This window comes from Xenopus laevis, chromosome 8L (assembly GCF_017654675.1).
Source record: "Xenopus laevis strain J_2021 chromosome 8L, Xenopus_laevis_v10.1, whole genome shotgun sequence".
Lineage (NCBI taxonomy): Eukaryota > Metazoa > Chordata > Amphibia > Anura > Pipidae > Xenopus > Xenopus laevis.
The window spans coordinates 11,590,615-11,613,829 of NC_054385.1; the positions used below are offsets into that span (position 1 = coordinate 11,590,615).

The following is a 23,215-nucleotide window of genomic DNA, read 5'->3' on the forward strand; positions in this document are numbered from 1 at the left end:
CAACTAGTCTACGTTTTTTATAGTTTTTGTAATTATTTTCTTTTTATTCTGACTGTTTCCAGCTTTCAAATGGGGGTCACTGACCCTATCTGAAAAACAAATGTTCTGTAAGGCTACAACTTTGTTATTGCTACTTTTTATTACTCATCTTTCTATTCAGGCCTCTCCTATTCATATTGCAGTCTCTTATTCAAATCAATGCATGGTTGCTAGGGGAATTTGGAGCCTAGCCACCGGATTGGAGATATTGCAAACTGGAGAGCTGCTGAATAAACAGCTAAATAACAAAAGCCACAAATAATATAAAATGAGAACCAATTGCAAATGATCTCAGAATATCATTCTCTACGTCATACGAAAGCCGGTTAATTTAAAGGTGAACAACCCCTCTAATAGATAAATAATAAAGGACACAGGAGTGCAGATGATGTCAAAATGAGTTGTCTTTGGGCTCCAGTATAAAGAAGGATCAGTTATAGAGTCAATAAGAAGAATTATAGAAACAGTGGAGAGAAAACACCAATGAAATCTAATATGATTTTATTATTATTTAAAGCAGATCGTTTTCACCTCCAATACAGGAAATCTGACTAATAGGCAACACAACACAATGCAATCAGTTTAAAGGAAAACTATACCCCCAAAATGAATACTTAAGCAACATATATTTTATATCAAATTGAATGACATATTAAAGAATCTTACCAAACTGGAATATATATTTAAGTAAATATTGCCCTTTTACATCTCTTGCCTTGAACCCCCATTTCGTGACTCTATCTGTGCTGCCTCAGAGATCACCTGACCAGAAATACTACAACACTAACTGTAACAGGAAGAAGTGAGGAAGCAAAAGGCAGAACTCTGTCTGTTAATTGGCTCATGTGACCTTACATGTGGTTTGTATGTGTGCATACCTCCCAACATTTTGGAAGTAAAAAGAGGGACAAATTTTTTTTTTCTGCACGTAGCGCAGCATTTTTTGACCACACCCCTTTCTGTGGCCACACCTCCTAATTACCATGTTTGTTTTACAAAATTTGGCAGGTTATTAAAGTTTGAAAATATTTCTCCTTATCTAAACTGTGTTTTTGTGTCTCAAACTTGTTACAAAGTATCTTATTTGCACCTGTTAGCTGTTCTGGGCTCTCTGCTAAAAGCCAATTAAGTGAGAAACTTTGTTTCTTTTTCTGGCTGTTCAGTGCAGAGAAAAGAGGGACTTTCCAGTACAAATGAGGGACTGCGGGTTGAGCTGTCAAAAGAGGGACTGTCCCTCTGAAAAAGGGACAGTTGGGAGGTATGTGTGTGCACAGTGAATCTTACAATCTCAGGGGGCGGCCCTTATTTTTTAAAATGGCAATTTTCTATTTATGATTTCCCAATGGCACATACTACTAAAATAGTATATTATTATGATAATGGTTCATTTACATGAAGCAGGGTTTTACACATGAGCTGTTTTACTCAGTATCTTTTAATAGAGACCTACGTTGTTTGGGGGGGGTATAGTTTTCCTTTAAAGTGTTTGTTTATGCTTTTTCAAACTGCCCGCGCTGGGACTACAACTTCCGCCCTTACTTGCGGCTCAGCTGAAGCTGGAACACAGAAGAGCAGCAGAGGGGAAGCCGCTGTGTCACATGATAATGGGGAAAGCTAGAGAGAAGTAAGAGCGGGCAGGGGCGGGGCTACAGCTGACAGTATGACAGCCTGGGCGAACAAAAGCTCCAGAGAGAGAGAGAGAGAGCTGCGATAGCCTGACACAGGCAAACAGTTACAGCCGGAGAAAGTGACTAAGGCTCAGTGAGACAGCAGGGAGGAGGGCCCACAGGCATCCTGATTTGAGCCAGATGGGATTATGGGAGATGGAGTCTGCTGAGGGGATGTGAGGAAATCTCAGCCCTGACACAAGAGCCCTGGCAGCCGCTCCTGAGGCTCATCAGCACATGAATAGGCTCCGCTAGCCAGAAAGACAACAGAGACTGTGGAATTTCAGCCAAACCCTGCCCTGGACTGACAGAAGGAGAGGGAATTCCAAGGATACCATGGAGCCTGGGTGTGTGTGAGACTAATAAGGATGGGCTGTCAGACTTGATTCTGATCTTGCTGCCTGTACCCTATACAATGCACAATCTCTTTGCTTTCCTATTCCTGCTCCTGAGGACTGAGCTGTGCACCTCGTTTCCTCGGATTTTACTGGCGACCGAAAATGGCTCCATTGAACTCTCCGATGCCCTCACTGTGATTCCGAGCGCCGACCAGTCCTTAAATGCGTCCGCTGTATCCGCCACACCCACCCCACCTATCTCCAAGTCCTTGGATCATTCCCCTCCCACTGCCCCAGCCCCTGGTTTCTTGCAGATAGGCGATGGACGCTGCTTGCTGTTCGATTTTCCAGAGCACAGCGAGGGAGTCATCGTGATCAGCTCCGGATCGGCGGCTCATAACTCAGACCTCACTGTGCTCTCGCTGGACACCTCGGTGCTTAAAGTCTTGAACGTGAGTCGTGGGACGGGAGGATTGCCTGGTTACTTCTTGGCACACATATACTCAGGGATGCCGGGCACAGCCCCCCTTCATATGCAGCTGAAGCTGCTTGGATCCCAACTGGAGGAAAGAAAGGACTTTGCCATACATGTTGTCCCAAATGATGATGCGGAGTATGTGGGCACTGCAGCTAGTCATTTTTCTGAGAGCCCTCTCCTCTTTGCTCTGCTCCCCCTCCTACTTATCAACAAGTGTGCCTTTGGATGCAAAGTGGACGTGGAAGTGTTAAAGGGCCTGAGACACCAACCCCACCCTATAATCCTTGGAATTGTAGGACAGTTTGTGTTGATGCCCTTGTATGCATACCTTCTCTCTCTCCTTTTAGGTCTCTCCCAGCCTCTAGCGTTTGGGCTGGTTGTTACATGTTCCTCTCCAGGTGGTGGTGGAGGTTACCTCTATAGCCTTCTACTAGGTGGTGATGTTACCTTAGCTATATCAATGACATTAATTTCTACGGTGGTTGCGGTGGGTTTAATGCCCCTCTCCTCGTCTCTGTATGGACATTTTCTTGGTGTACATCAAACGCTTCACATTCCTTTCTTGAAGATTGTTGGCACTCTGCTTTTCATAGCTATTCCAATTTCAACTGGCATGGTGATAAAGTGGCGTTTTCCCAAGGTGTCCCGGCTCCTCCTCCACGTTATCAAGCCTTTTAGCGTCCTGCTGATGATCGGAGGTCTATATATGGCCTACCAGATGGGTTCTTCTCTTCTCAGTCAAGTGCCCCCTATATTGATTGTAGCTGGGATAAGTGTTCCATTAGTGGGCTTGCTGGTAGGCTACCTTATGGCCACTTGCCTTCGCTTACCCATCGCCCAGCGGAGGACAGTCAGCATAGAAGTTGGGGTGCAGAACAGTCTGCTGGCCTTGGCCGTTCTACAGCTTTCACTTCATCGAGCCGAGGCTGATCTTTCTTCACAAGCGCCGTTCCTAGTGGCCCTCAGCGGGACTTCAGAAATGCTATTAATTGTTCTTTTGCACTCGGTCTATGGAAAACTCAGAGATTGCCACTAATGGGGGAAACAAGACTATGCCCCTCTGCTTCGAAGCAGTCCTTTCAATGCCGCATATAATTTATTTGCATTCCTGTTTATTTCCTGCTTCGCTTCTACATTGACATTGCGGTTTGTAAAGATTTAGGGCAATCTAAAAACAATCCCTTTACATTCTTAGGAAATATTGTGAATGTTTACACCAATTCTGTTTGTCTCTGTTTTTTTAAAACAGAGCTTCACCTTGCAGTTAACATTACGTAGACTTTCGTTTATGTATGTAATAGAAATATTTGCAGCTCTCAACAGCCATAAAAACTGGGATATTAACTTGACTGCCAGGAACAAGGATAGAAAGATAAGCAATTCATTTAATTTAAGTAAAAAAAAACAGGCCCGTTTCAGATTCTGGAGGGGTCACCGACCCTAGCAACAGGTAGTGTTCATAGTTTTGCTTTGGAGAGATGCAAAAAAAATTAAAAAAATGTAACTTCCCCTTTAAGCTACTTGCTGTTTTAATTGTTCCATCTTTTACTGTACCTCCAGGGATGTGGCGGTTACCAATAATAATTAGACATTATATTCAGCATCCCTTATGTCTTAATACTGTAAAATAACATGAAGCATCAGAGTTGTTAGTAGCAGGTTTGTGGTCTCCCACAGGGGGTTCAGATTTAAGGGAATTATTTCACAGCAAACCGTGCCTCGTGCTTAAGTCATTCAGAAAGCGTTTATGCCTGTTACTTTAGCCATTCCATTCATAAAACCTGAAGCCAAAGTCCTGTGATCAGTAAGCTTGCACTGAGGGGAAAACAGCTATTTTTATAGGGTTGTTTTATATTGGAACGGGAAATAAAACATTCTGGTCAATTAAAATAAAGAAAGTTTAAGTTCTCCTTTTATTGTCATTTATTATTACACAGCAATCACTTTTTAAATGAGTCCTTTTATCTGTAAAGTAGTACTTTTTTCTGCATCAGTTGTAGCTATAGAAAAAGTCACTGCAATTTGTTTCTATTATGCCCTATGGAACAGTTCACACGGGTAATGCTGACTGCAACCCCTGAACAATATTAATGTTGCTGTTGCAGCAATTATTTTGATTTCAAGTTTATTTTATTTATTTATTGTTTCTTTTATTTTTTTTGCTCCAAATGCTGCGTCTTCCCTAAATCGCTGCTATTGAAACACACAAAGTATGAACTATGTTTCCAGGCGGAAGCAGGAACTGTATCCAGGTTGAATGATGACTTAAAGGGGTTGTTCACTTTTTAATATGATTTAGCAAGTGATATTCAGAGACAATTTGCACTTGGTTTTCATTTTTTATTATTTGCGGTTTTTGAGTTATTTAGCTTTTTATTTAGCCGCTCTCTCATTTGCAATATCAACAATCTGGTTGCTAGGGTTCAAATTACCCTAACAACCGTGCATTCTTCTGATTGAGAGACTAGACTATAATCAGGGGAGGGTCTGAATAGCAACATATAAGTAATTAAAAGTTGCAATAACACATTTGTATCCTTACAGAGCATTTGATTTTACAAGTTGCTTGGAATTGGTCATTCTATAACATACTAAAAGTTTACTTAAAGGTGAACCACTCCTTTAAGACTCTTGGAGTTTGAGCAAAGCTAAAAGTTTCTCTGTAGGACAGAGGAAATGCTGTTGCCTTTTCCCATGCTAGTTTCTCAGGAAAAGCCTAGGTGTGTTGACCCAAAGTTGGGCAAATAAAAGATAGGCTTGCAGCCTTAGGGTAAGGGCAGACGCTCCGATTCGGGGAGATTAGTCACCCGGTGACAAAATTCCTCTTCTTCGGGGTGACTAATCCCCGAACTGCCTTCCCGCCGGCTAGAATGTAGATCGCCGGCGGGATGGCACTCGGAACGCTTTGTTTTCCGAAGTTGAAACTGGGCGGGATGGGGGTCTACGTAGGGTAGTGGAGTAGGGTTTTTTTTAGTTAAGGGTTGAAATTTCCTTTAGGGGCACACAGGCAGATTCAGGGAGATTAGTCGCCCGGCGACAAATCTCCTCCTCTTCGGGGCTAATCTCCCCGAACTGCCTTCCCGCCGGCTAAAATGTAAATTGCCGAGGGATGGCATTCTGTGCGATTCGTTTTCTAAAGTTGCCCGAAGTTTCCTCGTGAGGCAACTTAGGAAATTGAATTGTGCCGAGTGCCATCCTGTCGGCGATTTGTATTTTAGCCAGCGGGAGGCAGTTCAGGGAGATTAGTTGCCCCGAAGAAGAGGATATTTGTCGCCGGACGACTAATCTCCCCGAATCTGCCTGTGTGCCCTGACCCTAAAGGCATCATACATGACTAATCACTACTTGTGCTCTGATTAACTACCATCGTTTTATGTATTATTTAAAAGTTTGACATAAATGGTCTGATAAGCTGCTGGTTTAGTGAAGTAGCTTATCGGTACGTGTATAGGGCTAACCTCTTGGATCCTAAACATGCCAGGCTAGAAATATCAGGACTAATGATTGGTTTGCCCGAATAACCCTGCTTGGCCTACTACAAAGATCCACCGGTTTGTCAACCTCTTCAAATGAGCAACCAGCACAGATCCCTTATAGTCTTTGGACAAACAGGAATTAATGGAAACACAAATAACAAATGTTTGTTTAGTGACAGTGACTTGTGTTGTTGTGCAGAATGGATTTGTTGCATTGACCGGCTTTTATACTCGGCAATTGCCTTAGGGTGTTGTGCTGGAATCCATGTAAGCTGCACGCTTGGTATTCTGTAAATGTTCCAACACAACCCAATACCAATCCCTTTAACCTTAGTGTCAGTTCTGTTGATATCTCTGTGCTCGGTGACTGGGTGCTGATGTGGGAACGCCTTTTGTTTGTCAGACGTGAATCATTACAGATTTACTTCTGCACTGATACGGGGCGAGGGAGGGTTGGGCCCATGTCAATAACCTCCACACTACCTGTTTGCCTTTATATAATCTTGTTATTTACTTTGTTTAAACTCTGTCTCCTTTGAGATGCACGCACTGACCTCTACACTGGCTGTTCGTGGCACAGAAAGTTTGCACTAATCCGAGATCACAACTATTGAGGTTAACAGATAATGGTTAGCGTCAGTAAAGGGGGAATTTCACTTTGCAAATTGGGCGTTTTTTAAAAAAAGATTTGCACAGGTGGTGTCTGGCTTTAGGTTTAATTGGAAGGCACTAAATCTTGAATGTGGCCTTTCTTTATCCGATTTCACTTAGTACTCCGTTCGACTGATGATGAATCCTTAAAGTATTCTCTGCTTTTTAGCCGTGACCGAAATCGATTTAAATCAACAGACTACATGATGAGGTTTGGACAGATTTATCAAAACACGAGCTTAGAGCTTAATAAATAAAAACCCACCCACGTTCTATGGGATTTTTAGAACCATATTTATCACATGTTGAGTTCTTTCACCCATTGACAAATACAATTCTAATAACCCCACAGGAATCAATAAAACGTGGGTGAGTTTTTATTTATTAAGCTCAACACTCACATTGAGATAAATCTGGCCCTTAGGCTAGGGCCGCACAAGGCCAAAATCAGCCTGCTGAAATACACAGGCCGATTCCAGCCCCTACCACAGGCAGTAGTCTCCTTTCACAATCCGGAACCATTGTATAGGACCACACTTGGTGGTTTTTAGAGTGATAGTCAAAAATCAAAGTTCTACACATAAATCCGAGTGTGTTCGTACAGGAACTAATGGAATGGTTCCAGATGTGAACAGGCTATTGCCCACTGCAGGGGCTGAAATTGTCCTGTGCATTTCAGCAGGCTGATTTTGGCCCAGCGTGGCCCTAACCTTAGGCCAAAAGCACACTGGGTTCATTCTCGGCCTGCAGATAAACACAGTGGCTGCTGGCACACGGAGTAGGTTTCAGTGCCAAAATTCATACTCCCAAGTTTTATCTGAAGCAGCATGTGTCACAATCTCCTTAGGCTTGTGGCTTGTGACACACAGGGAGTTCAACAGCACTGTCACATGTTTTTATTTTCAACTCAAAGAAGGAGCAGGCGTAATTTTAGTGCTTTTCACCATAGACCTAAGCAAGCACTCATTAGGCAAAGTTGCCAAATGAACAGATTCATGAAATGGACCACTCAGATCAATTGGCTTTAGCCAACAAACAGATCATACCGCAGGAAGACTGTCCGTAGACATATGGCCCTACTGGGGACCCGTCAGGAGAGAACTGCATCAATGCGCTCATGTGCTAACTCTTGTGCGATCAAAATCTGCCCTATATTTCAGCCAGATATTGATTGGGCAGGTCCTTCCAAGGGCCCCATAGATGGGCTGATAATCTGCCAACTCTGAAGAAGGTCAGTCAACAGCTTTTTTCAGGCCATGTTTTGTCTCTCTCCCCAAGTGGAGTGAGACACCATATTGCTATATAGTATATTACACTTACAGAGCATTTAACTGCTTCCAAAGCATGCTGGGAGTTGTACTTTACAAACACTGGACATATTTGATATCCATATGATCAAGATTTTTAGTTCTCTTTGTAGTTTTGAAATCTTGGAGCACTGACAGATGGTTTTACTGTAAAGAAAAAACTCAGAACATGTAATGGCATGAAAGCAGAATTTCCCAGGTTGAATTGTAAATCACCTTGTCTGCAAATTCAGTATATGATTCAATATGTATTGAAATATATGCAACACAGCTGTGTTTCATGTTGACTGGTCTAGGAGATGTGTGGGCCGACCTGAAACCTGTGGGACCCTTGGGTTTAACTGCTGGACAGACTGTGACTGTGGGATAGCAGGTATAGTAGGGAGAGGTGGTGCCTATAGTAACAGTGGATAATAGTCTCTGGGAAGGGAGTGTGACTGTGGGATAGCAGGTATAGTAGGGAGAGGTGGTGTCTATAGTAACAGTGGATAATATTCTCTGGGAAGGGAGTGTGACTGTGGGATAGCAGGTATAGTAGCAGGTATAGTAGGGAGAGGTGGTGTCTATAGTAACAATGGATAATAGTCTCTGGGAAGGGGAGTGTGACTGTGGGATAGCAGGTATAGTAGGGAGAGATGGTGCCTATAGTAACAGTGGGATAATAGTCTCTGGAAGGGAGTGTGACTTTGGGATAGCAGGTATAGTAGCGGAGAGATTGTGCCTATAGTAACAGTGGGATAATAGTCTCTGGAAAGGGAGTGTGACTGTGGGATAGCAGGTATAGTAGGGAGAGATGGTGCCTATAGTAACAGTGGGATAATAGTCTCTGGGAAGGGAGTGTGACTTTGGGATAGCAGGTATAGTAGCGAGAGATTGTGCCTATAGTAACAGTGGGATAATAGTCTCTGGGAAGGGACTGTGACTGTGGGATAGCAGGTATGGTAGGGAGAGATGGTGCCTATACTAACAGTGGGATAATAGTCTCTGGGAAGGGAGTGTGACTGTGGGATAGCAGGTATAGTAGGGAGAGATTGTGCCTATAGTAACAGTGGGATAATAGTCTCTGGGAAGGGAGTGTGACTGTGGGATAGCAGGTATAGTAGGGAGAGATGGTGCCTATAGTAACAGTGGGATAATAGTCTCTGGGAAGGGAGTGTGACTGTGGGATAGCAGGTATTGTAAGGAGAGATGGTGTCTATAGTAACAGTGGGATAATAGTCTCTGGGAAGGGAGTGTGACTGTGGGATAGCACTAGCAGGTATAGTAGGGAGAGATGGTGCCTATAGTAACAGTGGGATAATAGTCTCTGGGAAGGGAGTGTGACTGTGGATAGCAGGTATTGTAAGGGAGAGATGGTGTCTATAGTAACAGTGGGATAATAGTCTCTGGGAAGGGAGTGTGACTGTGGATAGCAGGTATAGTAGGGAGAGATGGTGTCTATAGTAACAGTGGGATAATAGTCTCTGGGAAGGGAGTGTGACTGTGGGATAGCAGGTATAGTAGGGAGTGATGGTGCCTATAGTAACAGTGGGATAATAGTCTCTGGGAAGGGAGTGTGACTGTGGGATAGCAGGTATAGTAGGGAGAAATGGTGCCTATAGTAACAGTGGATAATAGTCTCTGGGAAGGGAGGATGACTGTGGGATAGCAGGTATAGTAGGGAGAGATGGTGCATATAGTAGCAGTGCAATAATAGCCTGTGGGAAGAGATTGTGGCTGCCCCTCTATACTCCAGAAAAGCTGTAGCCCATTGCAGTCCATACCCTAGCAAGGCAGAGATTAGCATAGCACAGATGGACAAATATGTAATATTTTACTCCACTGGTGTAACACTCCAACCAGGGGTGTAATATAATTTCTCTGAGCCCACAGGAAACAAACTATTCACACCCCACCCATTCAAATATGATGTGGTTTCTATTACTTTGTATTTGCTTGTGCAAATGTGCTGGAACAGACAGTGTGTGAAATTGTAAAGAATTGTGTAAGTAGATCTTGTTGATCTTGCTGTTCTCCTGGGTACAGGTGCTATTGTCTATGGCTATAGAAATCATGTAGTAGAAGATCCCCCACAGCGGATTAACTAACTATAAAGGGACACTGACATAGATTTCAGATTTCTGCTGTGCTATGTCAGTTAGGGTTGCACCCATAGGCCTGCCGGCCCCTAAAATTCTGCTGCTCTAGGCCCGGGCCTCAGAACTGGACTGGAATTCAAAATAGGCCCTGGCATTCCTAGTACAGAGAGGCCCAAACAGCCGTCACCAACCCACTTAATAGTGACTTTCTATGGCACCTTATAGCAGCCCCACTGGTATTTGCCAAAACCCACAGATTGCCAGTCCGGGCCTTGGTGGCCTTTCCACAAATCCAGGCCTGTGGACATCAAGTCACCTGCAGTAACAGCCAGTAATATAATTTGTAGTGATTTGTGTGGGTCAACAAAAAGTCGACCTGCACCGGAAACCTAACCCGCCTGTTCACTACCTGCACCTAACCTGGCACACCTCGGTATTTAAAAACCCAGTGCCCGAACCTTCCCTCTAAGTCTATAAAAAGTGCCAACTGGAGGCAGAAGGGCATAAGGCGCACGTTGATATTAATGGGCCTGGGGTTTCAACCTGCTCCCTCCTCAACCCATGTTGGGGCCTGAAAAATGTTCCTATGGGGGGCTAGGCCCCAAACTGTATGTCATTGGTCATACTCAGTGCCAAATGTATATCTGTCCCTATAACTCCCACTCTTGTTTTGCTTGAGGGTTTGGAATGGGTCAAGAGGGCCCCATACTAAAGCAGACAGCACAATTTCATTTTCTGCCCCAACAATGCACTAAAAGAGACACATTTTTGTTTAGAAAATATGAAAATTCAGTTCCTCTGACCCTGGTATGGTGCAGCCTGAGAGTCTCACCTTGCCTCTTGTCTAAAACAACACAGGGCACAGCAGTTATATCAGAAGGGACAAATGCCAAAAAAAAGCGCAAATTACAGTGACCAGCTTACTATTGGCACTTGTGGTAAACAATATAGAAGTCCCTAAAACTGCTTGCCAGAATGATTTCCCTTTGGGGAAGTGGACTTGCGTGGAGTTAGGCAAGGCATTCCTAGAAGATTAATACTGTGTCAGAACCAGGCCCGGACTGGCAATCTGTGGGTTTTGGCAAATACAAGAGGGGCTGCTGTAAATTGCCATAGTCACTATTTGTTGGGCTGGGGAGGCTGTTTGGGCCTGTGTGTGCTTGAAATGCCAGGGCCTATTTTGATTCCCAGTCCAGACCTGGTGAGAACAAAATATGAGCTGAATCCAGTCACAACTATATTTCAACTATAGTTTCACCCTTTCTATGCCCAGTTCTCCCTCACACACAAGGGCAAAACTAAGAGTGAGTGGAAAAAGGCGGGACAGGAAGGGGCGGGCTTAATGTCACTGAGCTCTGCAGCTTTCCATGAGGAGTTCCACATGCAGCCATTACTGGCAGTACCTCTGCTACCTGCTGGCTGTCGTATAGGTACTTAATCTTGTGTGTAAAGGTGTATATGTGTGTTTGTTGGTGTGTCTAGCTGAGTGTTACTTCCTACTGGCTGTGTAATACCTCGTCTTGTAGCATGGTGGCGCTGTCTATAGTGTGTGGGTGCAATTGTGTATTTTGTGGGAGTGTAATATTAAATGCAGCAAAGTAACTATAGAGGAAGCAGACCCTGCAGTTGCATGGGGGCCCTGGGAACAGCGGGGGAGGGGGCTGGACTGTGGGGTTAATAAAAAAAACCTTTCCTCCCCAGCCGCTCTCTCTTACTGGCGAGGAAGAGGGACGCAAGTCAGAGGGGGAGTGGGTGGAGTTGGGGCGGAGACGGGAGGGGAAGTGGGTGGGAAGATGGGGCTCCTTTGCCTCTCCTTTGAAGATTTCTTTGCAGGGGGGCCCGGCTAGGGTTGCCACCTTTTCTGCCGCTGGAGACTGGGCAGGGGGCGGGTTGTGACATCAGGAGGCGTGGCTATGACAATTATGGGGAATCCTGCCCGGTTTGGAAAACCGGGCAGGATGTTTTGACCCGGGCAGCCCTTCAAATTACTGTGCATTCCGGTAGGGTTGCCACCTTTTCCCTTTAAAGACCGAATGGGGGTAGGGGCTGTTATGTGTAGCCGTGATGCGGAGGGGCAGGCCATGATGTCGAGGGATGGGGCTATAACGCAGCGATCAGCGATTGGCCGATCTCCGTGTCCTCATTTGGAAAACTGGACAGGAAGTTTTAACCTGGGCAGCCTTTCAAATTACCGTGCTGTCCAGGTCAAAACCAGACAGGTGGCAACCCTAGGGCTCTTTAGTTACACCACTGACTAAACTTGAGGGGTATTTACATACATGTAGGGACCCATAGGAATAATGTGCCCCTATGACTTGAAATTCCTACACTTCCTTATCTCCCTAGTTGCTTGGGCAGATGCCCATGTAGCTAGTTGTAATTTACATAGTTGTATTCTTGGCCTAGAAGTGTTGTGACCACTTCCTGTCACATTGGTTGGTATAGTGAGTGAGAAGGGGTGGGTCTTCCTCTTTGGCTTCTGGTTGTGATCCAGCAGGATGTTTCCCGGGAGCCTCAGCCTGGGTACAACAAGGCCCAGTAAAGTCTTTCTGCTCTAGTGGGACCAGTACCTAGAGAGATAAGTCCGGGAGCAGGGACCCGTGAATATCTGTTATATGACTCTCTAGGAGAGTAAGGTAGGCAGGTTAAGAGCAGCTTGGCTCCAACTAGGAGGGATAGCAGGGAAGTAGCTCTCCCCTCAGGCAAGACTGGCCTGTAGTATAGGGACACAGACTAATAGGGAATTAGGGCTAGTGAGTTCCCTGATTCAACATGTGAGGATCGAGGTGACGGTGCTGAGATCCTGAGGGGGTATCTATCATGGTGTTACACTATCTCTTCTGGGAGTTCCACTGTGCTGTCTCTGAGGGACAGTCATGATTATCTGCTCGGGCCTCTGTGGATCATTTGTCTTAGACAAATAAACTGTTCTGTTTTTGTTGCGAAAACCTCCTGGTGCCCTTGTATTTTGTCTTTCATGCACAGTAGCAGATGGGAGTTGAAGTTGCACTACATCCTTACTTCATTACTTCCACATAGTGAAGGCCCAGACTGGCGTGTTAAGAGTCCAACGTAACACGTGTTCTATTCCTATGGCCGGATATTAGCCTTTTTGTGCTTAAATAGCCCAAAAACCCGTTACATACAGGAATAAATCCGTATTTAAAAGTGTATTATATCGCCCCACTCTTCCCACCTATAACATTGCTGGTGGGGCAATGGCCACTAATTCTCTATGGTGATGTACATTGTGCAGAGCAATATTATGTGCATTATATGTGCATGGTATTCTAATGGCAGCGCAATATTATGTGCATTATATGTGCACGGTATTCTAACAGCAGAGCAATATTATGTGCATCGTATGTGCATGGTATTCTAACGGCAGTGCGATGTTATATGCATTACATGTGCATGGTATTCTAACGGCAGAGCAATATTATGTGCATTATATGTGCATGGTATTCTAACGGCAGAGCAATATTATGTGCATTATATGTGCATGGTATTCTAATGGCAGCGCAATATTATGTGCATTATATGTGCATGGTATTCTAACGGCAGAGCAATATAATGTGCATTATATGTGCATGGTATTCTAACTGCAGCGCTATATCGTGCATGGTATTCTAACGGCAGAGCAATAGTATGTGCATTATATGTGCATGGTATTCTAACGGCAGAGCAATACTATGTGCATTATATGTGCATGGTATTCTAACGGCAGAGCAATACTATGTGCATTATATGTGCATGGTATTCTAACTGCAGCGCTATATCATGTGCATGGTATTCTAACGGCAGAGCAATAGTATGTGCATGGTATTCTAACGGCAGCGCAATATTATGTGCAATTTATGTTCACGGTATTCTAATGGCAGAGCAATATTATGTGGATTACATGTGCATGGTATTCTAAAGGCAGAGCAATATTATGTGCATTATATGTGCATGGTATTCTAAAGGAAGCACAATATTATGTGCATTATATGTACATGGTATTCTAAAGGCAGAGCAATATTATGTGCATTGAATGTCCATGGTATGCTAACAGCAGCACAATATTATGTGCATTATTCTAATGGCAACGCAATATTATGTGCATTATATGTGCATGGTATTCTAACGGCACTTTGTTACACAGTATGATAAATATGCCTCTAAGTCTGTATAGCGCAGTATTTAGCTGTGGTTTACTTTCTAGCATTGTGTGTCATGGTCTGGCTAAGATTTGCTGCTAAGCTTGTTTTAACAGGTGGTTCTAGGAGACAGCAGGGGGTGGGAGTTGCCATGGGAGAGTGGATTTGTTAATGAACCATGAGGAGAGCTTCCCATGCTTAACCTTTTGTCTGCCAGCCCTTTGTGATCTTTCTGAACTTCATACCAAATTGTCAGCTTATTGGCTGGTATGTGTGGGCTAGTGATGTCGGCTCAATACCCGCGGGATCTGTGGGTTGACCTTGCACCCCCATTTGGGGGTGGCTGGCGGGTCCTGGTTGAGCTCTTCTTCCTGCTCTCCCTGCCAACCACCATACACTACCGGCTTCCGATTCCCGGGTTCCCAAGCGCCTGCTCACCATGCCTCTTTTGTGACGTCATTGGCGGTGCGGGTTCGGGCCTATAAAAGGAAACCGGAAGTCGGGGGCATCACTTTTGTGGACCATCCTAGCAGCGTCAGACTTTGGCAGCAGATGCCCACCAAGGTTGCAACATGAAAGACCCCCTCCCAATCTCCAGGACCCACCTCCAGACGTCTGCACCCTCCCAGCGAGCCATCATGTGCATACCACAATGTGCATGTTTTGCATTCTTAGTCTGAATTTTTCACGGGTCTATGCAAGCAGTGGTGTGGGCCTAGGTTTGCAGGGTCCACTGGGTTTTCTCCTGGTCTCCTGCTGGCCCAGTCTGATCCTGAGCCTGCCCAACCTACACTATATCTGTCCAGATATCTATCAAGCAACTTTGAAAATCCCATTGGAGGAGTACCCACGCGCCCCTCTGCAGTCATGTCACGAAAGGGACGGGTGCAAATCTACAAATGGAGGAGCCAGAAGTGTTAGGTCATAGAACAGAAGTTACAGCTCAACCTGAACCTGCCCGCAACCCAAAGATTTGATGCGCTGGTCAGCCCGAAACCCACCCAACCTATGGGTAAACCCGCCGGTTCCGGGCTGGCCCACACATCACTACTTTCCTAACCTCCACAGGCCTGCAGTTTGGCCCCAGCCCAAAAATCAGATAAACCTGATGTGGCCCAAAGCACGGGAAGCACTTACATACCACCCGCTGAGCTGCCAATCACATGGCAGCAAAACACTGGGGATTGGTCACAGGGCCATTGCCCTTACAGCTGGAAGCCAATCACATGCAGAGGCAGTACCAGGAGCTAAGGATATTGTGTATGTTTATTGCATTGTGTGATTCTGTGTACAGTGACATGACAAGCAGAGAACAGTGCAGTGTTTGTATTTACACACTGATGTGATTGTACTCAGTCTATAATAAAGGTCACACCTTGATGTTCCTCTGCAGATATAAGTTTTGATAAGAGCCTCTATAAACCTGCTGATAATGGATATATATAACACTGTGACACATTTATTACTCATGTGACAAGCGCAGTCCATAACCAACTTTATTGGTACTTGGTGACCATACCTCCCAACTTTTTGGAAATAAAAATAGGGACGAAAAAATTTGGCGTGTGTTGAAAATTTGCTGACCACGCCCATTTTTGTGACCACACCCCTTAATTACCATGTTCATTTTACAAAATTTGGCAGGTTATGAAAGTTTGAACACATTTCTGTGTTTTTTTTTCAGTTATTACAGTTTTGCTAATGAAGGTGAATTGCCCTTTTTCTGTGAATTTTCCCAACGGACCTGTTATCTTATTTTGTTACAATTACTTATTTGCTTATCTCAGATTTATTACAAAGTATCTTAGTTGCACCTGTTAGCTGTTCTGGGCTTTCTGCCAAAAGCCAATCCAGTTAGGAACTTTTTTTTTCTTTTTCTGGCTGTTCAGTGCAGAGAAAGTCTGGACTTTTCAGTACAAATGAGGGACTGCGGGTTGAGCTGTGAAACGGGACAGTTTAGAGGTATGTGAGTAATGCTGAAATACTCATGAAAGCAGTATCTGTCCCTTTCTCTGGTTTTGACTCTTGAACAATGTAGCAGTCAGCAACCCCACCCAAGTCTCAAAATCAGCTGGCTCTCTGCTACATTGTTTTAGGAGTGAGAACCAACAGTGCAGAGACAGCTACAGCTTTCAGTAGCAGTTACGTTTAACTTTAAATCCGCTGAAAATCTGTAATCCATATTCTTGTTGTAATATGGGCTGGGGAGATGTCACTGTTGTAATAGGATATCATACAAGTGAATAAGGATTTTCCGTACAATATATCATTATAATACACAAAAGCCATGAATATCCTGTAAATTATATCCTTATAAACGGTGAGTTCTGATGTCATCAGTTATAAACGGTGAGTTCTGATGTCATTTCTGTCACATGACTCACCGAAACTTGTGTATTATAATAAATAAAGTACCCCCAGTTGTAAAATATGAGGATATTAGAAGTTACCTTCGGAGTTTCCTGACCTGTATAAAAACACTCGGCCTTCGGCCTCGTGTTTTTATATGGTCATGAAACTCCTCGGTAACTTATAATATCCTTATATTTTACAAAAGGGGGTACTTTATTCACTATATAATGTGTCTGTTTTTTCCAACCCAAACGTGAGTGATGCTTCCTGGCTTCTGGCACACACACACACATATAATCATTTATGGATGTATCAGAACAGATAGTGGAATCTGCTGCCCTGGGTGTCATTAACCTTAAAGGGTAGAATGGCTGATATGGAACAAGTCTGTTAGGGCTCTTACAGACGAGCGTTTGAAGCTGCGCTCCCCTGCCTTTCGTTTTTATGCGTTCAGTCGCAGGGGAGCGCAGGAGTAGACGCATTCTGTTTTTTTCAATGGGGCTGTACTCACACAGGCGCATGTAGGCGCTGAGCGCAGGAAAAATGCAGCATGTGCGTCTCAACCTGCGTTCGGCGCCTACATGCACCTGTGTGAGTACAGCCCCATTGAAAAAAACTGGATGTGTCTACTCCTGCGCTCCCCTGCGGCTGAACTCATAAAAACGGAACGCAGGGGAGCGCAGCTTCAAACGCTCGTCTGTAAGAGCCCTTATAATTGCTAAGACAGCAGAATAGATGCAGCAGTTAATATATAAATAGGTGCAATAAGTACAGAAACAAAGCACCTTATTTTACTTGCACAACTGTACTAAAGGTGGCCATATACGGGCCGATAAAAGTTGCCGACAAACCGAGTCGGCAGCTTATTGGCCCGTGTATGGGGTCCCCGACGGGCTTTCCCGATTGAGATCTGGCCGAAAGTCGGCCAGATCTCGATCGGATGGGACGAAAAATCCCGTCAGATTGCGGCCGCATCTGTTCGTTGATGCGGTCCCGCGATCCGACCGCCCGTTACCATTTGTTAGGAACCGATCGTTGGGCCCTAGGGCCCACGATCGGATCAGCCCGATATTGCCCACCTCAAGGTGGGCATATCGGGGAGAGATCCGCTCGTTTGGCAACATCGCCAAAAGAGCAGATCCCTCCGTGTATGGCCACCTTTAGATGCACTTAACCCATTCCCTGACAAAGGTGCATGCGAGTTGCCAGTTAAGACACACAGCACAGAATAAAAAATATCCCAGAAACCTAAATAATTTTCTTGCGTTGGCATAGAATATGGAATCCCCGACAGACAAGCAGTTTGGGGCGTGAGTACAATTGCAGGCTTGTGACAAAACATTGAATTGAGTAGCATTTATATCATTGCAATCGTTCTTATATTAAAAATTAGCATTTTGGTTCGGTACTTGGCCAAATCCTTTTTATACACCTTTTATACACCTTTAAATTAACTTACAGTTTAATGTAGAAAGTGATATTCTGAGACAATTTGCAATTGGTTTTTATTTTTTATTATTTGTGAAGTGTAAATTGTTAAGCTTTTTATTCAACAGCTCTCCAGATTGTGATTTCAATTGTCTGTTTTCAGCAATAACAATACATTAGCAGCCTTACTGAGCATTTGTTTTGTTTGTTTTTGTTGTTTTTTTTTTTTTAGACGGGATCAGTGACCCCCCCATTTCAAAGCTGGAAGGAGAAGGCAAATAATTCAAGAACTACAGAAAAAGAAAAAAAGGTTAGAATTAGCCGTTCTACAACCTAAAGTTGAACCGCCACTTTAAAATTTGCAATGTTGTTGCGACAAAGGCTTGTTCTCTATTGTATTTATTCTGTAGAATCTGTTCCTGGCCTCCTATTTAAAGGAGAACTAAAGCTTAACTAAAGAAGTAGCTAGAAATGTTGTACATACTGTATGTTCTGGGCTTCTGTACCAGCCCAAGGCAACCACAGCCCTTTAGCAGTAAAGATCTGTGTCTCCAAAGATGCCCCAGTAGCTCCCCATCTTCTCTTCTGCTGATTCACTGCACATGCTCTGTGCTGCTGTCACTTACTGAGCTTAGGGACCCACTCACAATATACAGTACACATAGAATAGAAATGTCACAATATAAGGCTGATTAGTAATTAAAACAGATAATTACTACATGGCAGCACAGAAACCAGTGCAATTCGCATCAGAATTTAATAATCAGCCCTGTAGCATCATCTTATATTACAGGGGAAGCTCATTTTCTGCTGGATAATTAGTGACGAGCCCTAAGCTTAGCTTCTCAACAGCTGCTCAGAGCCCACTGAGCATGTGAGTGTCACAGACACTTTCCAAGATGGTGACCCCCTGTGACAAGTTTGAAGTCCTGGATCATTGCTGCTATTGACTATGCATTTTTATCCATATTCATTTTTAGGGTTTAGTTCTCCTTTAAATGGTTGGTTGCCATCTTCAGCCACCTAATAGATATAAACTCACTGTTTTCCAGTAGGCTACATGCAATAACATTGATCCCAATGTTATTAATAGGGAAAAAAGATAAATACAGTATATAGGAAGGCCGGAATTTTTGTTCAGAGAAGGTGACAACCCTAGTTGTGAACATAGAAGATACAGAGATTAGTTTGTCGGGGATTTTGGGATATGAAAACATTTGGAGCTGCAGGTTTAAATAGGGTTCTAGTGTGGTTACATATCTTCACCAGTAGATGGCGGCCAGTCACTAGATAACACCTAGATTTAATGCACACCAGTGGTGGTTAACTTTTAGTATGTAATAGAATTGTGAATTCTAAGCAGCTTTTCAATTGGTCTTCGTTATTTATTTTGAACTATTTGCCGCCTTCTTCTGACTCTTTGCAGCTTTCAAATGGGGGGTCACTGACCCCATCCAAAAAAACAAATGTTCTGTAAGGCTATAACTTTATTGTTATTATTCATCTTTCTGTTCAGGTCTCTCCTATTCATATTCCAGGCTCTTATTCAAACCAATGCATGGTTGCTAGGGTTGTTTGGACCCTGGCAACCAGATGGCTGAAACTGCAAACTGGAGAGCTGCTGAATAAAAAGCTAAATAACTCAAAAAACACAAATAATGAAAAATGAAAACCAATTGCAAATTGTCTCAGAATATCACTCTCTACATCATAATAAAAGTTAATTCAAAGGTGAACAACCCCCTTTAAAAGACATAGGGAGTGAGGGGCATTATTGCTACATTGTCCATAGAAAAAAGATTCTCCTCTTTTGTGTCTGGAGTGGGGGGGGGAGTGTGTCCCCTACATTACTTAATTTATTTAAACTGCTCATTTGCCTTTGCCCCAGTGCAGTACCCCACAGCAACCAATCACACATTTGCTTTCATTTATAGTTGCTACCTTTGCTAGTACATGTAAGGGATCCGTTATCCGGAAACCCGTTATCCAGAAAGTTCCAAATTACTGAAAGACCATCTCCCATAGACTCCATTATAATCAAGTAATCCAAATTTTTAAAAATGATTTCCTTTTTCCTTTGATTTCTGAAGATCCAAATTATGGAAAAATCTGTTATTCGTCGTCCGAAGTTTCCTCCTGAGGCAACTTCGGCGACTTCGGAAATCGTTATTTACTTATTTGGAAAAACGGGCAGGAAGTTTTGACCCGGGCAGCCCTTCAAAATTCTGGACTGTCCAAACAGGTGGCAACCCTAGCCCTGACCCTTAAAAATTTGAATTGTTTGATTATAATGGAGTCTATTGGAGATGGCCTTTCTGTAATTTGGATCTTTCTGGATAACGGGTTTCCGGATAACGGATCCTATACCTGTAGCAAAAGCTGGAGGGGGCGATGACATCAGGGGATGTCAAGGACAGGACGGTGACATTCTGGTTGGGGTTATGACATTACATGCTCTCAATTGGAGAAAACTTTGTCTGCTGTTAAAATCAGGGCAGTGCCCCCATAGCAGTAAAGGTTTCTTGTTCTCTGCATGTTAGTCTGGGAGGGGAAGAGGCCTGTAACACTGGCTATTTTGTGTTATTCTTGCGAGTTATAATAAAAATAATGAGAAATATTATAATGGAGACCAATTGAAAGTTGCTAAGAATAGGCCACTACAACAATCTAAAAGAAAACATAAACTTCCCCCATTGAACCAGATCACCAAACCCAAGAATCTTTGCCTCTAGGGTTGCCACCTGGCCGGTATTTTACTTGCCTGGCCGGTAAAAATGATGGTTGATCCCAATGTTATTAATAGGGGAAAAAAGATAAATATATAGGAAGGCCGGTATTTTCTTTCCAGAAAAGGTGACAACCCTATTTGCCTCTGCCAATGTTCATGGTTCACATAAGGCCAGTCCTGTTTTAGCTGCCAGTTTATATGTTTCAGTGTAGGGTAAAATATTGCTGCTACTGAATCTGTAACAAGGGCTATGGGGGTGATACTGGGGTGTTAGTGCACACACTACTGTCAAGCCTCTGGATAGTTGTCCTTGATGTGGGCACTTGCTACTTGATGTTGGTTTTTCTCAGCCTTTAATCTCATGGCTCCCTATTGGTTTGGGCCTCTCTAATTGCACCTTTATAGCTTCAAAGGGGCAAATGTCTATTTATGCTGCGGAGACTGGGATGAAAGGATTTCTTCTCTTGAACCAGTAGGGTTACACACCCATGTGTGTGTGTATGTATGTATATATATAGATAGATAGATAGATAGATAGATAGATAGATAGATAGATAGATAGATAGAGAGAGAGAGAGAGACTGACTTTATCAAGCATTTTTTTTAATTCCAGGCTTAGAGGAAAGTTTTGGTTGTATAAAAAACAGTTATACTGCCAAACAGAACCTCAATGTAGGTTGACAATACATATAGGGGCTACTAAATGGCCAATCACAGTCTTTATTTGCAGGGCAGGATTTACACAGTAGATAACAGATAAGTACTACTATAGTTTGTATAAACAAGCTTCTGTGTAGCCATGGGGGCAGCCATTCAAGCACAGGATACACAGAAGATAACAGATAAGTACTACTATAGTTTATATAAACAAGCTGCTGTGTAGCCATGGGGGCAGCCATTCAAGCACAGGATACACAGAAGATAACAGATAAGTACTACTATAGTTTATATAAACAAGCTGCTGTGTAGCCATGGGGGCAGCCATTCAAGCACAGGATACACAGTAGATAACAGATAAGTACTACTATAGTTCATATAAACAAGCTGCTGTGTAGCCATGGGGGCAGCCATTCAAGCACAGGATACACAGTAGATAACAGATAAGTACTACTATAGTTCATATAAACAAGCTGCTGTGTAGCCATGGGGGCAGCCATTCAAGCACAGGATACACAGTAGATAACAGATAAGTACTACTATAGTTTCATATAAACAAGCTGCTGTGTAGCCATGGGGGCAGCCATTCAAGCACAGGATACACAGTAGATAACAGATAAGTACTACTATAGTTCATATAAACAAGCTGCTGTGTAGCCATGGGGGCAGCCATTCAAGCACAGGATACACAGTAGATAACAGATAAGTACTACTATAGTTCATATAAACAAGCTGCTGTGTAGCCATGGGGCAGCCATTCAAGCACAGGATACACAGTAGATAACAGATAAGTACTACTATAGTTTATATAAACAAGCTGCTGTGTAGCCATGCGGGCAGCCATTCAAGCACATGATACAGAGTAGATAACAGATAAGTACTACTATAGTTCATATAAACAAGCTGCTGTGTAGCCATGGGGGCAGCCATTCAAGCACACGATACACAGTAGATAACAGATAAGTACTACTATAGTTTATATAAACAAGCTGCTGTGTAGTCATGGGGGCAGCCATTCAAGCACAGGATACACAGTAGATAACAGATAATTTCTGATGAATCCCATTGTATACTACAGAGCTTATCTGTTATCTGCTGAGTATCCTGTGCCCTTTCTCCTTTTTCAGCTTTAAATGTCTGCCCCCATGGCTAAACAGAAGTTTATATAAATTATAGTTGTGCTTCTGAATCAAACATCCGTTTTACCAGTGCAGGGCAACACTACATTATATTGTCACACTTTAATTTTTTGGTGTTACTTTTCCTTTAATGTTAAACCACTGCCTGTCTGCCCTAATGCACCACATATCCTTCTCACTCTTAGTTGCAAGGGGCAAATTTCCTGTTTAGCTCAGAACCACAGCTCTCTAAAAGGGAACAATTTGCAAGATAATGACTGTCCCTTTCTATTCTCTGCACCCGTCGCTTCTAACTTTAGAAATAATGTAGCAGAAGTCAGCTGACTGAAGTGGTAATGCAAAGCATTTTAGGTGGGGGTTTGGTGTCTGGCTTGTGCTACATTGTTTCAAGAGTCAGAACCAGCAGAACCAGGAAATATTAACCCCTAAGCCATTATAAAATGTGTATTCACATCCACAGCACCCAATAAAACATTGGTGAAATGTACTAAAATGTGCAGTTCTGCTGGTGGTTTGGATCCAGGGCAGCCATCAGGGGGGCACAGGGGATACAACTGTACCAGGCCCGGGCCTAAAGGGGGGATGCAGCGAGGAAGCCGTGCCGCCTCTTTGGAAGTCACGAAAAGAGCCGAACTGCCGAAGATGCGAAAAGACCCAAACTGACAAAAAGACCCAAAGCCGCTAAAAGACCCAAAGTGACGAAAAGAGCTGAAGTGATGAAGTCCCGAAGATGCAAAA

General features: G+C 43.5%; 2 protein-coding genes across 3 annotated transcripts in view; both read left to right on the forward strand.

Annotated features, from left to right (window-relative positions):
* The first annotated feature begins 1,472 nt into the window (after positions 1–1,472).
* On the forward strand, positions 1,473–4,431 carry slc10a3.S (solute carrier family 10 member 3 S homeolog). The gene has a single exon (XM_018232741.2). The coding sequence runs from the start codon at positions 2,122–2,124 to the stop codon at positions 3,556–3,558; it is 1,437 nt and encodes a 478-aa protein (XP_018088230.2). The 5' UTR covers positions 1,473–2,121; the 3' UTR covers positions 3,559–4,431.
* Positions 4,432–7,332: 2,901 nt separating this feature from the next.
* Positions 7,333–23,215, forward strand: part of LOC108704496 — a 91,359-nt gene continuing 75,476 nt past the window's right edge. Inside the window, exons 1-2 of one of the 2 annotated variants that reach the window (XR_005963444.1) lie at positions 7,333–7,880; positions 18,186–18,263. The gene's annotated coding sequence lies outside the window, so the exon portion shown is untranslated. The remainder of the gene's footprint in view (positions 7,881–18,185; positions 18,264–23,215) is intronic. The other variant, XM_041573237.1, reaches the window with a different exon arrangement.